Here is a 17650-nt window from a genome sequence, read left to right on the forward strand (position 1 = left end):
AAAGAAAGAATCGCTCTCTCTCTTTTGTTTTTTTAAAAAAAAATAAATCGTGCCATCTCCTCAAAGATAGGCCTGTCCCGGACTATTTCCATGCTTTTACTCAGCGATGAGTCACACCGCTCGTTATATCGGTCATCTAAACGGCAGATGACTCCAGATTTGGACAGACTCGGCAGGAAACTGATGTGATGAAAAAAAAAGGAGAACGATGACGGAGAGGAGGAAAAGGAAAGACATGGAAGGGAACAGAGTCACGAGGTGATGCACTGACAAGAGAGGTGGTATCAGAGGTAGAGCGGACGGAGATGGAGATGCCTACCTTGAACCAGCTTGTTTGCATGGTGTGATTTCAAAAGCTGTGCCGGAAGAAGCAAATCATATTAAAAACAAAAGAAAAGGTGCATACATGTAAGACGTGTACACGTACTGTGACAGATGGCGAAACAAAATGCAAAGATGGGGACACGAGACTTTGATAAATAAATAGAACCATACTGTAGTAGAATCTGTACTATTTGTAGTCTACACTTAAAGTGAAGGGCAGAGATATGCTTTACTTAAACGTTATACTGAGAACTCTACAGACTTAATACAGAGCAGTGCAACTATGAGAAAAAAAAAAAAAAAACCTGACGCTTAAATATGGACTTTGTGTTTATTCTTTATCGGCATTGTTGTTTGTCTTTAGAGCTCTTCAGGCGATTCTCGTGCCAGATTTGTGGAACACTTCCTGCAAAACTAATTACAGTTTCCATCACAAGTGCTACAAACTGCTGTCATTATCTCAGGGAGGAATCAGCCGGAGAACTGCACTCAACCCCAGCCTCGACTTTCATTTACACCTACAGAGCCAGTAGGGCCAGAAGGTCCGTACAGTGAGAGATGTTCTGGTTTGTGCAGGGAGGGATTGTAATAAATGCTGTCATTTGACATTTTAGCAGTTCAGATGGAGAGCAGCCGTCATATGTAAATGATGGAAAGTAGGCAGGCAGACCGAGTCGATCTTTACTCTAACATATTCAGTGTATTGGAAGTGAAATTGTAAAATAGATTTTCTCCTTTTTCTCGTCATACCTGCTCATTGAACTTCTCCAGTTTCTCCAACTGTTCTCTCTGGTTTTTCTCTAGCTGCTCCATTTCTTTCTGAAGCTTCATGGCCAGCTGCAGACACACCAACACCAAGGCAACAAACGGTGACCGTTCAATTACTGTTTGACACCGCAAATAAACAGTGACCTGTTTTAACACTGAGTTTCAGGCCATGAAACAAGAAACACTGACTTCAGTGGTTTGGGGTTAATTTAGGTGGAGCTTAGATTTTTATTTTTATTTTATTAGTCTATAAGAGTAGCAATAGTCGTCCAAACATTTGCTTGTCAATAATTCATTAACCTGTAGGAGGGCTAAAAAGGGAAAATCCCTGTTGAATTTTTCAGCTGTTATGAAAACACCCACCCGCTTCCTCTCATCCAGGAACTTCTTGGTGTTGCTGCTGTTTAACTCTCTCACTCTCCTGAAGAGCGGCACAAAACGTTTACAGCGTAAGGATCAGTGCAACGTTTAACAAACAATTCAACTTCAGAGATATTCCATCATAAGTGTGACTCACCTCTCTCGCTCTGCTTTGTTTTTGATGCTTTTGTCCTGGCTGATGGCTTTACTGTTTTCCATGGACATCTTGGCCTGGTTGGCGCGCATCTCTTTGCTCTGCCTGAAATGCCGAAGAAGCAGGAAACTTAACCTCAACCAGGTTTTACAACAGCCCTAGTGGTTATCTCTGGTGTTTTCCAGCAGCAGAGTGGTAACTGTGTTTTAGCACTGAAATATCGAAATCTCAGGATTGCTGCCCCTCCAGATCTGGTCATCTCCAATAATCGATCCGTATGGGTATATCTACTGTATGTGTGTGTCTCACCGTTCATGGATGAGTTTGAGCTGCATGGTCTGCTGCTCCTGGACCGTGGTCAGGAGTTTCTTGAGGTGTTCACACTGCTGTGTGACGTGGCTGTCCTTCATCTCCTGCTCCTCGCTGCTGTGACTACTGATCAGCTCCGACCACTCTTTAGTGTGCTGTGCTGTGATGTCCTTTACCTGCGCACACGCGTACATGTACACACCTTTGTCAGTCATCCATAGCTAAGGTCGTTCCCACAGCTGATAGGTTGGCGGAGAAGTTACCTTGGCTTTATGATCGGTGTCTAGTGTTTGGATCTTATCTTCCGTCTCCTTCTTCAGCTCTTGGCAGTTGTTTTCACTATAAAAGAAAAACGCGCGTATGTAAGCGACGATTGAAGACGATGCAAGTCAGATTTAGCTGAAGAGCTTTCATGTCAAAGGAGGGAAGTTGGTGGGACGATGCAGGTTTCTATGAGTTACACTGGTTTGAGTTTTCCTTCCAACACTGTAGTCAGACATAAAATGTTTATTTTATGTATCTCAAACAAAAAGTTAGAGACTTAACACTGCAGGTGGAGCAGACCTGGGCAATGCAGTTCCATGGGGTCAGTAGATTTTTCTCTTGTACTTCATTCCTTCTAGTTTCCTTCCCATAACACTATGTGCTTGTTCTTCCTTTTATCCCCACTCACCCTCGTTTCTTGATGGCTTTCTCTAGTAGTTTCTCCAGACTTGTCTTCTCTTTGTCGTGCTGGGACACCATCTTGTCCACCTGACTGCAGTGGGCCTTCTGCATTGTATTTTGATCCTATTGGGATAAAAAGAAGACATGTATTGCTTAATTATTTATTCATACTGTGAATCTGCAGTTTTCATCTGTGTCGAGACTAAATCAGACCTAAAACTGATTTTGAAATCGGAAGCAATACGCGACTGTGATGATGAATTCAAACGCATTCATATGTAGTTGTTGTCTCCACTGAGCAATGAGCCAGCAGCCGTCTTTATTCAGCTAACAGATGGGTCTGGGATGGTGCTAATATACATGTGTTACGCAATAGGACTCAATACTGGGATAATTAATCAGCCACTATGAATGCGCCAGCACCAACCGCAGTCTCTATGGCGATCTCTGGTCAAAGCAAAGGGAACTTTAGCAAGTCTAATTTCTTACAAAACACGGCATCTATGCGTGTTTGTGACGGACAGACCGTGTGTTTCCGAGTGTGTGCGTGTAGGCGTATAAAATGATGAAACGGTGGTCAGTGGAAGATGAAAGGTGCCACCACCCCTCCTCCCCTTTCTCTGTTTGTAGACCTCTGAGCATCAATGACTGTCAAGAGTAAATAGCAGCCTCTTTGCATTTCTAACAGTCCGGTCGGCACAAAAAAAAAAAAACAACCCCAAAAAAAAAATCACTTACCTTTGAGTGTTTCTTCCTTAAAGTGTTGAGCTCCTTTTGTTGCTTTTTAATCAGTTTAAGGTAGGTCTGTGGAGGGAGACAGGCATGTTTGGTTATCTTGTACAGGTCATGTTGACATGAGGCAGACTGGAGAGACTGGAGAGGCATTTTCTGGGAGCATGTTTATAGTACAGTAGTACAGTTTATAGTACAGTAGTACAGTTTATAGTACAGTAGTTCTGAGGTATTTAACGAGGTCATTATGAGTGGAATATCAGTGCAAAAGCATAATTGCAGCAGTTTTAGTTTCACTAAGAGATAATGCAAATTAGTTGATACCTTTCAGTCCAAAAATCCTGATGGAAGCAACTTTTCCTGGCACCGAGATCAAATATAATCAATTTCTGTATTGTTTCTAATACTTGTCGCTAATCCTTCCACATACTGTAAATCTTTACAGCCTGAACTGCAGGAACCCTGTTAGTGCGTCAGAAGTTACAATACCAACCTTCATTTGTTTTAAGTCTTCAATGCTGACATTAGGCAGAAGTGCAGTATCTGAAAGAGCAGACGAAACAGAAATGTCATTCTGTGTTTACGTAGTGCGCAAACGCTATGCACATGTTCAACATGTATGTTTTCCAGTCGGTACGTACCCTTCTTGGTTTCGGCCGTGTTATTCTGTGAAGCGTTGGAGGTCTGGGCCATGTCTGAGCTGGCTTGTGGCGTCACACTGGCTTTCACGGTGTCTCCTTTACCTTTTCCCTTCTTGTCGTTCTTCGAGCTTCCACTGGGAACGTCTGCTATGTCGTTCTGCGACAGAGAAAGGATGGATTGAATCTGAGTGGGGTGTCGTTTTTAATTGTATGAAGGCAGATGTATCTGAGCGTAGAGCTAGCACTGCTTGTTCAAAGTCAATGAGATACAATTCATCAAACCAGTAAGGAGTTCAGTGTTTCTATTAACTCAAACTGAAGCTTCAGGTGTGTACGTACCGTGTCAATCCCCAGTGCCTTCATCTGGTCAGCTCTCTTCTCTGCGATGGTCAAAAACTTCTTTGGGTCTGATAGAGCATCCACGATAGCTGAAACAACAATATCCATTAAAGTACATTGCAGGAAAAAGAGGAGATTTACTTGTTTGATTTAGATCAACACGTTAATGTGTTGTTCAGTATAGACTTTGTATGATGCACTTCAGTGATTCTTCGTGTCTGCATTCTGAGAAAGTCGACAAATATGACTTGGAAAGACCTTGTTGTTTAAATAACTGTTACTAGAGAATAGGATTTTAGTGCAGAGCTGTGTCTGATAGGGAAGTGATTCTGGCAGCAGATTTTAAAAAGAAAAAAAAGCTAATAGTTACAGTAATGGTTCCTCAGCGAAAGCCCCTCGGCTTTACTTAATGGCAACTGCAGTTGTCCCGCTCATTTGTATGCCTGTGCCTCTTTTAACTGTTTATTACTGCAGATTCACTGTCATCATCATTTGCGCCAGGCCATTACTGTGAATGTTAAAACCAATCCACCCAAGGCACAGAAGAAGTGAGCGGGAGAGAGTTGCATTGCTTTCTTTTCTTTTTTCTTTTTCTGCTCTCCCTATAGGCTCCAGAAGGCACTTTATTACCAGCCATGAATAATCTGAGAGCAGTAAAAGAAAGTATGAAACAAACATGTAGTCCTGTATTTACACATTGAAGAACATCAAGCAGGATCTATCTATACAACTTTGTAATTTGTGTGTTCATGCTCCCCTCACCTCCGAAGCCGTCGGGCACGTAGGTCTTGAGGATGATTTGGCAGAAGATGGTGGGCAACGACAGGGGCTTGTTGCCTTCGTTCCTCAGAGAGATGTGCCGGTAGCCAGCCTGTAGGCCGTCCAGAGGCAGGATGCGCTGCCCAATAAGCTTGTTGTTGTCGTCGTAGACTGCGATGCGCAGCACTGCCAGATCCGGTAAGATCACCTAGAGGAAGGGGTGAAGGGAAAAAGGTGGGTGGGAGGGAGACGGAACCAGAATTTATTAGAACAAAAAAAAAAAAGAGAGAGAGCGAGAGAGAGTAGAGAACAGAGGAGAAAACCACAGTAGATAAAAGTCAAAGGAGATATTCATCAGCCGTGTGGAACTGTGGGAAGTCTACTTAACTCATTCTAGTGTGAAAGTGGCTAAATGACAAACTATTTGGGAGACAATGCAGTAAAATGGCCTGTTTTTGAAACATTAAAGGGGAAGGTCAAGGATGGAACTGCAGGGGACACTATCAGGGGACAGTCACTGTGTGATACAGGACAACGACATGATAGCAGAGCAACACACTGCATATCTGACTACTGACAAGGCCATCTCCTCAGCGAGTACACATCTAGGGAGTGGAGTATATCTTGTGTTTACAGTCTGTGTGTGTGTGTGTGTGTGTGTGTGTGTGTGTGTGTGTGTGTGTGTGTGTGTGTGTGTGTGTGTGTGTGTGTGTGTGTGTGTGTGTGTGTGTAGCTTGTGTCTGTAGATGAGCTTCTGTGTGCGCATCCTTTGGAGAACAGAGAGAGGAGGAGCGAGAGTCTTAACTGGCCTTGCGTGTGGAGATAAGTGAACAGAGAGAGGAGGATGATTAATACAAAGACGAAGGGGAAGGTAAGAGATAAGGCTGAAGAATACTCAGTGGAGATGAATGGGTTGACGCCCCGCTTGTGTGTCTCCCCCCACAACCGCAGTCTTGCTGATGTAGTGTGTGTGAGAGCTGCTGATGCGTATTGTTCGCTTGCAGTCACGTTGACAGCGGTGTTTATGCATGCAAAAGGTGTGGCGGCATTTGAGGGCATTTGTGTCTGTGTATGTAGATGTGAGAAACGAGTGTTGCCAGCAGCTCTGCTTATGATGCCCCTCTTTGATAGCACTCTCCCTCTGTGTGTGTGTGTGTGTGTGTGTGTGTGTGTGTGTGTGTGAGCAGAGCAGCACTGCGGCAGGCTGTGATTGATGGTGTGTGTTAGGAAGCTGGAGTCACAGTCATGGCTGAGAGACTTCTTATTCTGCTGAGAGCAGCACTATTACGCACATGTTTCTCTCTCTTTGGCTCTCTATCTCCCATCTCTTTCACGTTCCCTTCTTTCTCTCCTCCACCTCCAATTTTTGGCTTCCGTTTTGCCTTCATTTTCCCCCTTTCTTCCTCTGTGTGTCCAAACACAATATACCACAGATTGTTCCGTTCTAGTTCCACTTTATTTTTCGAGAGTATCCCAAAACCTAATTTGTATTTTCTTTGTCTGTCTCTAGATTTTGTAAAGATATCTATTTGACATGTATCTGTCGTCTCTCTTCTCTTCTCTTCTTGTCTTGACTCTTTCTCGCGCACCTACTTACTCCCCTTTTCTTTTCCCTCCACTCTCTGTTCTTACTGTAAGGACATGATCAGTAGCTTCTTTTGCCACCGACACCTTTCTTCCAAGCTTTTCCTCCCCCTCTGATTCCTGCTGTCCAGATATCAAAGCTTTCGTCACAGTGCAGACAGAACGTGACTACATGCGGCGCACTCCTCGCTACCTTTCTGAAAACGAAGGGCTCCTCGTTGTAGGCGGGGTTCAGTCCGTTGTTCATCACCATGCGTGTGCGGAACTCCTTCCTGATGGTGTCTGTCGGCAGCCCGTACATGTCGACCTCAACGTAAGTGCCGATTTTTTTGTCAGACAGAAACTGTCCTGAGAACACCTGAAATGAAAAAGAGGAGAACATTGTCAACACTCTTAAATAAAAAGAAATATAAATATAATAATAATAATATCATTAATAACAATAGAAGCACTTCATGAGGTACGATGATGTACATTTGCATCACTTAAGTTTAAATTAAAGTTAATAATGTCACAGAGGGGACTTTAAATGGTTTGTGTGCATAATAATATAAAGGCTCTGTTTACAGATCATTAAACTATTTGGGTACAACATACTGTACTTTGAAATAACTAAGCCTTAGACCAACCCATGTGTAAACATGCTGTTGAACATAAATGTGTAAATTCTGCTTGGATTTGTCTGATTTAACAGTTTTCCTGGATGATGGAGGTGTTTCATGACCTAACCTGTACGCTGCAGGTTGCGGCGATGACTCCGTCCACCGGTGTCTCTGAGAAAGGGTCAAACATCCTGTCTGACCGCCGCATGAAGTCAGGCTTCAGCAGGTACCTGAATTGTAAATGCACAGGAGATCAACATGAGGGAAGTTCACACACAGCATGTTCACATGTGGGAGCAAAAATATAATCCTCAGGTTTCTTACAAACACTGTTTTCAAACCTCTCTACTGATGTACAGGGAGTAAAAAAAAAATGCAGCATGAGAAGGTAGTGTATGTGTGTGTGTGTGCACGTGTATGTGCGCGTGCGTTAGCAAGGGCCCCATCAGAGTAATATTAGTAATGGCGGTTGTCTGCTAAAGCCCTGATCTCTCTCCACATATGAGATTTCCAGCATTAGCAGTAAAATCTCTGCCCTCGGGGACAGTATCAGAGCCAGGGGACGGCGACAACGATGGAGAGAGGAAGAGATAGATGACTGCAGAGACGAGTGAAGAAGAGCTTCATTGGCTCTTGGTGCAGATAGTGGCTACGGTCGCTTCTGGCAGCCACTAATGAGATGTGACAAGCTATAATTGATGAGCTTCAGAGAGGGGCGGAGAGGGGAGGGATGGGAACGAGCTGAGGACGGGAGCGAGGAGCTGCTCTCACCCGCAGGAGCCGTTGTACTCGTACTTTCCCTGGTTCAACTGCATGGCCAGATCTGAGAGACAGAAAAGGAGGGAATGAGAGGTGCTTAGCAACCGGTTACATCACAAAACAAAACAATCAACAAAAAACACTTTGCAGATGCTTTGTGGATTTCTTTCTTGTCTGAAAGAGTGAGTTGTTTTGGGTTTTTTTTGCTTCCTGACATCTTGGTCTTCCTCCCCTCTAACTATTTGTCCTACAGAAGCCCCCCCACACACACATCCTCCAGCCTTGCACATGCCCTCCTCACAGCAAGCCATATGGTCCAACCCCTCTCGCCTCTGGACATAGGGCAGCAGCTGTTTTACAACAGGCTTCATTCACTGTATAGAGGTGTGTGTGTGTGTGTGTGTGTGTGTGTGTGTGTGTGTGTGTGCGTGCGTGCTCGCTCCCACCCACCCACCCACAGTCTGATGATGGTTTTGATGGCAGCCACACCTGTGCATATGTCAAGTGTGATTCCATTCACAGACAGGGTTTGGAGTTTCAGGAGTCAGTGGTGTATATACAGAAACATTGATTTGCCACATCTAAGCTATCAGCATGTGCTGTATGCGGAGTAGCTGTATGGGTGTGTGTGTGAGGTCAGAGGTCCCATGTTGCGTGCTGTGGTACCTGGGGTCTGGAAGTTGAGTGAGACCATCTGGCAGCCGGCGTTCCAGAAGATCTGAGGCATGTAATTACTGGAGTCCACCCGGCCCCCTTTGGGGTAGATACGGCTCATCTGACGCTTGTTGTAGCTGCGCTGTCGCTCAGGAAAATGTCAAAAAAGAGAGGGACACCATGTGTGTTCCAGCACATACGTGTGTGTGTGTGTGTGCGTGCACGTACATACATGACTGCTTGCGCGTGTGCGTATCAAACAGGCCGTAGGACTATTTTTAGAGCGAACAGCTTGGGTCAAGCAGTCCCACTGGAGAGAGAGAGGCAAAGGGTATGTGAGTGTCAGGCCAGAAGCACACCGGGCTCTAGAGGCCTCCAGTTCTTTTCTAGCAGCAGAGTGGAAACAAACATGGCTGAAAAACATCAGCTCTGACTGCCACCCAGCTCTCATTTAGGTGACCTCAATCTATTAAGTGAAAACTCTTGATTCTACTGGAAAGCTACTTATCTTCACTCAGGCACATGTTGCGTTCAAATGTGGTTGTATTTACCACGTACACAAGAGGAGTCCGTATGAACGGGCCCCCCTCATTAGTATTCCCGCTGTTGGGACTCAAAATCTTCTATAAGCATCGCGTTGATGAGTTGTGACATGTTTTCTGACGTTTACAGAAATAGCAGAGGCCATGGAAGTTCTTTTTTTTTTTTTATTGGATGTTAAGCTTATATATTGTAATTTTAGTCATGTAGAGTTTGTCTTCATAACTTGGATAATAGCCTACGTCTGAGGAAAATGTTGATCTTCCCTCAATGCTTTTGCATTTCCTGCATTACGTTAGTCCCCCCGTTAGCTTGCTAAATTGTTAGCCTCTGTGGCTTCGAGATGGCATCCATGTCGACATTGCCTAGCAACAGTGTTTTTACAACTTGACCACTTGAATGCCAAACATACAAGACTTCCCATGTTGTAACCATTAGCTCATGAGTTCCATTTGAACGCAGCATTAGATTTAGGATAGTGGAACTCTCAGTGGTGATGATTACAACAAAACATTCAAGGTGTTTCTCTTCTTGAGTTTTTGGTTTAGTGGCAAAGTAGAAACCTTTTCATTTAAATCACCCTGAATTTCAAATGATGATGAAAATATTTTTTGACACAGAACATTAGTTCAGACACATACTGCTACAATTTGGTGAATTTAAGCTGTATTTTTCTTCCTTTGGTGTCATTTTTATATCTGCTCTATTTTTCAGATCAATCCAATGCTACTGGACGACTATGACGTCACAACAGCCCAAAGGATACTTGACAAACTCGATGGCATTCGTCTTCAGATAACCCAGGCCAACTGACTCGTTGAAAGACGACATGTTGTGGTGGATATTCCTCTCTGAAAGAACACGGCAGACAGAAGTGGGTGAGTTTAAGGAGTTCTTTAACTGTGACAGAATTTTTCTTTTATCCAGAGCAACGTGGATAGCAAAACTAAGATGTAAATCAAATTATGTGAGGAGGGAGTTAAAGCTCACCCTCGGCCACATCAAAACTCTGGAACTTGACGGGCTGTGCATAGTTGACCATAGCTGAGAGATACGGGTGGATGTTAGTGGTGGCTCCCACGTAGGTGTACTGAGCTATCAAAGCCTCCTCCGAGTCCTCTGCCTCTTCCACGCCCTGCACGGGACAGATACAGGTGTTAGTCGAGAAATGACATTTGGTTTTTAAGTCATGCGATAGAGCAGGCAAGCGTGTACGTGCCTTCTTGTTGTTGTCTTGGTCAGATGCTTCAGAGATGTCTGTGGCATCTGTTGCTTCAGTGACCTCGGAGATCTCTGTCACTTCATCATCAGGTGCCTGGAAACACAGACACCAACCACACATATAAGATGTCCGATCATGGGGTGACCCGGTAGCCGAGTGATTGGAGTGCGTACCAAATGGGCCAAAATACCCTCAGCAGTGATTCAGTGCATGTCACTCCCCTGCTCTCTTTCACCACATTCCCTGTATGTCTCCACTGCCAACATCCAATAAAAAGGCAAAATTAAAAGAAAAGAGAAAAAAGTATACAAATATTTATGGACGTTTCAGGGTATTTCTAATTTAAATGTTGTTTCACTTTACTTCTTTTTGTTTCTGTGGAAACTTCAGACCAGGTGGCTTTGGGTGAAATAGTTGCAGGTGAAGATGTGATGCTTTTTATTTCACCACCAACCTCCACGTGACATTTATTGTTCTACAGGCTTATATAGGGATGTTGCACCGTCAAACCTTTTCGGTGATGGACTTCATTACAATTTGGACCATTTAACTTCTCTGTCCTAAATTTAGCAAATGTTAGAGAGAAGGAACATTTAACACTCGTGTTAATCCTACCTGCCAGAGATCTATTGTAAGACAAAACCCTGTTGAAGGATATGTTTTTAGGCCACTCAATCCTCAAAGTACCAACCCACCTTCTTGATACTGTTGGTACGTTCTTCTTCTTTCTTTGAACTGACAGCGTTACTCTGGGAAACACTGTTGGCTTCTTTCTCACTGGTTGCTTCTGATTGACTGCTGGGGGCCTCTGAATTTAAGTCCTTCTCCTCAGCCTCTTTTTCTCCTACACACACATACATAAACAGAAATTAATACTGTAATCCAGGCAATAATATTTTTCTGTTACTTGTTCAAATAAAGATTGAATGCACCAAAGCTGAACAAGCAAGGATTGTGGAAAATGTTGTCATGTTTTGTTAGTATTAACTCATCCTTTATAACTAACTACTTGTACAACTATGTGTGAAACATATAGTTGCTCGTCATATAGCATACAGCTCGTCCAAATATGGTCACGACCGGCACCAAACCGCCTTAAGACAAGCAAGATGGCGCCGGCCAAATTCCGAACTCAAGGCTTCATTACGTTCACAAACCAACGGGTGAAGTCACTGCTGGTTGCCGCTTGTGATACACTCAATCTATAATAGTTTTCCATTTCACACATGTTGCGTGTGGGGTAGCTGACCGTTCTCTGTGTCGTCTTCAATCTCCTCTCCCATTATGATGGCAGTGGTGTTGGTCTCTCCTGCTTCCATGTGTTTTTTAAAGGCCTCGAACTGCTCTGTGTTGCACAAACACACACACACACACACACACGTTAAACACACACATCTGTTAAACACACACAAGGGTTTCTACTCATCAAATCATACATAACAACGGTTCCCGGGCCCAGCTGTGTACATACTCTGTTCAACTTCAGGTTTCAATCGTTTGTTTTTGATGAGGATTTTCCGTTTGAGGTCGTTCGGAGAGGGTAAGGAGCGCCCGGGTTCAATCTGCCAAAGACAACATAGTCACACATTTTGAAGAGATAAGGCCATTATCTGGGTGTAATAAACTCTGAGAGGCACTGTGCGTCACAAAGAGAGGATTTACTGGGAAGTTCTCCAGCTGCTGTTTGAGGAGGAATTCGCCAAAGAGCTCCTCGCAGTACTTGGCCATCTTGTACTGCTGTGGTTTACTAGAAGTACACACACAGAATGTATTGTGTCATTGTACTGCATATATTAAAACCTTTCTGCACACAAGCACTTGAGCAAAATCCTTATGCATTAACACTGTTTACCTGCAATGGTTTTCAAAGGACAAAATAACAGGATAGTCTGATGTGACAAACGCTGTCTCTTTGATGGCTTGTATAACATCCTGTAAGAAAGATAGAAGAAAAACAAGATGACAGAGGAAAATATTAAGTGCTAGTAAGAGAGGAAGAAAACATGAAAAGAAGAGCAAAAAGAAGCCATAAGAGATGCAATATCATACTGTGAACACAAGGGGGCAGACATACATCATGAAATAACACTGAGGCGGGCAGAGAAAGACCTCTGCAAACTGTAGCAGTGAACGGAGCAACATGAACTGCACTGCTGTGTGCGCTCACCTTGAACAGGATGTCTGTGCACATGGCCTTGCCATGAGTGATAATGGGTTCCTGGTCCTCTCCTTTCCCGTCCCAGCAGTCCAGCTCCACACATCTGATGGGAAGCACACAGAAAAGTTAACTGGAGCGCCCACAAAATAGACATGGAGGTACCCACTCATGTACACATAACATAATGTACATGCAGAACTGAGCTTCAGCTTATTCAAATACTTTTTTTTGTCCGTGTCTCTGTCATGTGTGTCAACCCTTCACACAACAGACACGCATACATACCTGCATCCGGACAGCAGCACCTGGCGGTACATCTCTACTGAGGACTTCCCTCCAAACTGTCGGCCCGTCAGGTAGGTGTTGTGTGAGGAGCTGATGAAGTAGTGAGCCAGCGGCTGGTCCATCTCTTGGTACAGCTCCAGTCGGTCCAGGAACACTGGAGCGTTTTCGTCTGACATGAGGTACCGGCAGAAACCATCACTGGACATCTGACCTGGAGAAGAAGGAACGAAGGGAGTGGAACTTAGTGGGAACAGAGGAAGTGATGAACTGGATGGCAACAATGAGAGCTTAAGGCTGAAAGTACTATTAAAACAAAGATACAACTAGCAACACATATAAAAAAAATAAAAATAAAATCAATCAATCAATCACCTCTAACTTTTTCTAAGAAATGAAGGATTTTAAACCGAACAGCTTCCATTCAGTGTTGATGCTGAATATACTACATGCATTTGTATACTTTGATGCATAATTTGTAATGGCTGGTGGGAAATATATTAAACTCAGGAGGATTATATGAATGGCTTTTTATCACTTACTACAGCAGTCTTCAAGTTTCTGATTATACCTCATTGAAAATCAGATGTTGACAGATTCATGTCAAAAGGGCGTGTGTAACAGTTTTTTAAGGTTAAACTATTCCTGATTGTTTATGCCCTTTAGGTGTTTATTGATCAAGAAGCAGCACTACCTTCACAACTATTTGTCATGATGAGAAGAACAGGGAACATAAGACAGGGGCTTAAATAACTGTGAAGACCAATTTCAGGAGAAAACCATGCCCATATTCTGGTTTCATATTTTGCAGCTTCAAGGTCACACAGGCAGATGGCAGCACAGCCTAAAACATTTTTTGTGCATCCTGTTTCCCTCCACGCCTCTTTTACCTTTCTTCTTCAGATCTTCGTCTCTCTCGTATTTGTCGACGATCTGCATGGCTCTCTTGGGGTCGTAGAATGGAAACAGAATCTCGTTCAACCTCGGGTCACGCTGGTTCTGTAGGGCAACGTCCAAACACACAGTCATCCACACACGTACAGACTACAGTTGTTTCCAGAACAAACACGTCTCGCACTGACACACAGGATGAGGGCCAACTGAATGCAAGATGTAAATTTGGAGCGCTTGGTATTAGACTAAATCACTTACCACCAAAAAATATAATATTCTGTATATGATCTATATAGCCTCTATATGTGGGTGTCATATTTAGGCTGAAAGTACCAAAAGCATTCATCCTTTTCTTAAGGTAGTTCTTCTAAATCTGCATAGTTGTGGCCTAACGGTATCAAACAACATTTCACAGACAGCTGTGAGCTACACTAACAGGTGCAGTGTTCAAATGTTGCTTAAAAGCAAGGAAGTCATTTGTGTTCGAGGGGTTCAAAGCAGCTCTAACAAAACATCATTATAGTGTCACTGCCCGTTCACAAAGCCAGGTGGGAACTAATCTGATTGGCGAGTCGAGAGCACGAAGGAGCACACACACACGCACACACACACAACACACACACACCAAACACACCACACACACACACACACACCAAACACACCACACACACCACACACACACACCACACGACTGCACAGCAGCGGGACTGAGCGGGGTATGCAGCCACACAGAAGAGCACGGCCACAGAACACAGACACACAGCAGGAAACAAGATGAACCGAGCAGGAAGCAACAGGACGGAAACCTCTACCCTCCCGTTGCCATGGCAACACCAATCAGGCAAAGGCAAAGCACGGCAGGGAGAACAAGGGGAATGGGGATGAGGGCCGGCATGCAGAATAGGGGAGGCGGTTGAAGTTGCCCTTGCAGGCTGACTGAAAGTTAAATATTTTGTCTGTCTCATTAATGGAGTTTTAATGAGCGGCGCCTGACATGCAGTCCGGGCTGGAGGGCAACTTCGACCCAGAGCAGGATGGGAGTGAGGCAGGGGAGCTGCAGAGACGGCTACGCGCAAGCCAAATACACAGAGAAGTTAATGAATGATAAGGAGCTTACTTCATTCAGAAAGCTGACTAACTGGTCTACAGTTAAATAATCAGTTTTGTTCCCATTGCTGCAAAGGAATTAATTAGAAAAAAGAAAACAACAAAACAAAATGTTATGCTTCTTAAGATAGACATTCTCACAGTCATTCACACAGTTAAAATTAGAAAGCAGTCTTTACACGCTTCAATGTTACACTTTTAGTAATAACATGTTAATCATCCCTCTGATTTGAATGTTGTCATTAGGTTGAATATAATTAAAGTTGAACTGTGGAAGCAGGTTAGGCTGTCCAGACATAGTTAGTGCAGCAGGCGCAGAAACATTTGTCCTCATTATTTCCAACAAGATGCAGCAGCTCACACTCAGGAGAATATTTTAACAGGAAAAAAAAAATCATTGTTCTGTTTAGGCACAAGGCAACACAGGTACGACTCTTCAGTTATTTGGAGTATTTATCATCTTCTACTCATATTTCTGAGGGACAAATTAAGGAAGCATCACAATTACAAAAGGGGAACCGTTTAAAAAAAGGACACTCACATTTTCTTAAATAGTTCCTCTATGTCGGTGCGAGGGCAGATCTTCTGTGTGAGTGCGTAGAAAATGTCAAAGGTGAAGTCTGAATGTTCGATCTCATCATTCTGTGGGTGATAAATAAGACAGTCAAGTACTTATAGTTTTCTTTTTACAAATCAGAGAGACACATCTGACTGTCATGTTGTCGAACCTTTCCACTGGGAAGACCCAGATCCTTCAGAGCCTGGAAAATCCCCTTCTCCGTCTTTCCTGATGCAAACGTTCGTGTGATGCTATAAAAGAGGAGTGAAGACAAAGGGTGCGGTGAAGAACACTTGTTAGAGCCATATTTTTTTTAATGTTGATTAAAAATGATATTCTTATAGTTTGCTAGGTTATTGCAATGAGGTTTCATAATGATTATGCACCAGCTGTGACAGAGGGAAGGCGTGGAGGGTCTTGGGACCATGTGTGGGGCGGGTCATCAGTACAGTCTTTTACTTTATGTTACTTGTTTGTTGTTTTGTTTCAAGAGAGAGAAAAAAAAAAGCCACAGCGAAAGCGACAGAGTCAGCGACGGCTGTGTTGTGATTTGGACTGCTGAACATGAGAGTCAAAAAGTGGCGTGGTGGCGTGGTTTAAAAGTTAAAAGAAGGACGCGACAACACGAGTAGGAACCAGGATGAGGTACGAAATGACACACCTCGTGAATATGCTCGTATGCAGGGGTGTTTGGGTGAACTCCGTTTTACAGTGTGCACTGCTACTAAACATGTTACATGCAGCGCAGACAGGGTTACTGTGAAAAACTCTCTCTGTCTCTCTCCTGTCATATCATTTTTCTGCCAAATTTATATTTACCGAAAGCAAGTAGGCAACTAAACAAAGGGACATGTCTGTCTGTCTGTCTGTCTGTCTGTGTCAATGAAAAGAAGTTCACCGGAACCACAAACTTAGTGACTTGAGGGCCACGTGGGGATGACCAAAGCATGAACAGACACAGCATTGTGATTATAAGTGGAGAACATTTTGGGGGAAATTGGAATGTAATGAGCGATTTAACACACAACACGTTGACATTTCTTTTACGATTATTTCTAAATTCAGGATCTCGTATCTTTTTCAGCTCTTACCCTCTCACAGGAATCTTCCCATTCACGTTGGTCAAGAAGCACATTCTCATCCAACTAAACAAGAAAAGGAGGTAAAACAAAAAACACAGATGAGTGAAATATCAAAGAGTAGTAAATGGGTTGACTGAGAAATAAAATTCTGAAACTATATTTCTAAACTGTTTGGAGCAGTTATCATTTAAAATCTACTCACTGTTTCTTGAGGCATGTCATTGGACAGACGTTGTTGGCCTTAAAGTTGTGAATCACTGACCTCAAGCCCTCGATCCACTTCTGCAAACAAACAAACAAACAAACACCAGTATTCAGAACACACACACACACACACACACACACACACACACACACACACACACACACACACACACACACACACACACACACACACACACACACAGCAGCCGGACGGGTATCCAGTCTGCATTGAGTTTAGGAGTGAGCGCCTTTGGGGAAATAAACACAAGCAAATGAATTGCCTCTTAACTCACACACACATCCGAGTGCTCTGACAGGACAATCAGGAATACGTGCACTCACATGAAAACAGACGCACAGCGATAAACACAGTGAGCTGCTGCAAGACGACAAGCAGTGACAACAAATAAATAGCAAGAGATGGCCTTGTAACTTCCACGAACACACAACCCGATGCAATGAGAGTCTGAAATATCTTTTCATCTCTAAAATTCTGCGCTTCAAACTGTCCTTCTTTGGGTTTTTTCTTCTCTTGTTCAACCCCAAATATTATTACTGACATCGTTAGAAAAGCGTTAAACAAAATAGCGGGTGCAGCAGGGTCATGTTTGGTCATGTGGTGTCCATGAAGCAGCGTGTGTTTGCGTGAACGTGTGCCTGCTGATGTAAATAACTCCTGAGATCTACCACTTGGGGTCCACCTGCATGCTGGGAGGTGCTGATAGTGTGTGTGTGTGTGTGTGTGTGTGTGTGTGTGTGTGTGTGTGTGTGTGTGTGTGTGTGTGTGTGTGTGTGTTTTAACCCCCAGGGCTCTCTGCTGAAGGCTGTTGGATGAATATCAGTGGCAGCCCTGTGGCAGCGAGCTCTCCGAAGCACACGCAGCATTTATAACAGCCATCACCACAAAAACACCCTTTCATTAGATATGAATGAACATTAACACGGTGGTGA

The 17650-nt window shown here is 43.6% G+C and overlaps 1 protein-coding gene across 6 annotated transcripts in view; it reads right to left on the reverse strand.

The window, feature by feature from the left end:
• The window catches only part of LOC138203578 (1-phosphatidylinositol 4,5-bisphosphate phosphodiesterase beta-4-like), a 59649-nt gene that overhangs the window by 3271 nt on the left and 38728 nt on the right, over positions 1 to 17650 (reverse strand). For 2 of the 6 annotated variants that reach the window (XM_069158557.1, XM_069158558.1), the window contains 32 exons: positions 16698 to 16777; positions 16505 to 16558; positions 15583 to 15664; positions 15396 to 15496; positions 14865 to 14922; positions 13744 to 13852; positions 12857 to 13067; positions 12581 to 12674; positions 12266 to 12345; positions 12076 to 12160; positions 11885 to 11975; positions 11663 to 11758; positions 11109 to 11257; positions 10411 to 10506; positions 10182 to 10326; positions 9958 to 10042; positions 8664 to 8788; positions 8010 to 8061; positions 7366 to 7468; positions 6830 to 6994; positions 5056 to 5260; positions 4294 to 4382; positions 3955 to 4111; positions 3807 to 3856; positions 3320 to 3385; positions 2589 to 2704; positions 2179 to 2254; positions 1916 to 2091; positions 1610 to 1711; positions 1456 to 1513; positions 1075 to 1161; positions 320 to 356 (listed from right to left, as the gene is read on the reverse strand). In XM_069158557.1, the coding sequence (XP_069014658.1) occupies positions 320 to 356; positions 1075 to 1161; positions 1456 to 1513; positions 1610 to 1711; positions 1916 to 2091; positions 2179 to 2254; positions 2589 to 2704; positions 3320 to 3385; positions 3807 to 3856; positions 3955 to 4111; positions 4294 to 4382; positions 5056 to 5260; positions 6830 to 6994; positions 7366 to 7468; positions 8010 to 8061; positions 8664 to 8788; positions 9958 to 10042; positions 10182 to 10326; positions 10411 to 10506; positions 11109 to 11257; positions 11663 to 11758; positions 11885 to 11975; positions 12076 to 12160; positions 12266 to 12345; positions 12581 to 12674; positions 12857 to 13067; positions 13744 to 13852; positions 14865 to 14922; positions 15396 to 15496; positions 15583 to 15664; positions 16505 to 16558; positions 16698 to 16777 (3280 nt within the window). Of the gene's footprint in view, positions 1 to 319; positions 357 to 1074; positions 1162 to 1455; positions 1514 to 1609; positions 1712 to 1915; positions 2092 to 2178; positions 2255 to 2588; positions 2705 to 3319; positions 3386 to 3806; positions 3857 to 3954; positions 4112 to 4293; positions 4383 to 5055; positions 5261 to 6829; positions 6995 to 7365; positions 7469 to 8009; positions 8062 to 8663; positions 8789 to 9957; positions 10043 to 10181; positions 10327 to 10410; positions 10507 to 11108; positions 11258 to 11662; positions 11759 to 11884; positions 11976 to 12075; positions 12161 to 12265; positions 12346 to 12580; positions 12675 to 12856; positions 13068 to 13743; positions 13853 to 14864; positions 14923 to 15395; positions 15497 to 15582; positions 15665 to 16504; positions 16559 to 16697; positions 16923 to 17650 lie in introns of all 6 variants that reach the window. The other 4 variants (XM_069158563.1, XM_069158559.1, XM_069158560.1 and 1 more) reach the window with 4 other exon arrangements.

Source organism: Embiotoca jacksoni, unplaced genomic scaffold, assembly GCF_022577435.1.
Source record: "Embiotoca jacksoni isolate LCO1_2020_lvr unplaced genomic scaffold, fEmbJac1.0.p SCAF_23, whole genome shotgun sequence".
NCBI lineage: Eukaryota > Metazoa > Chordata > Actinopteri > Embiotocidae > Embiotoca > Embiotoca jacksoni.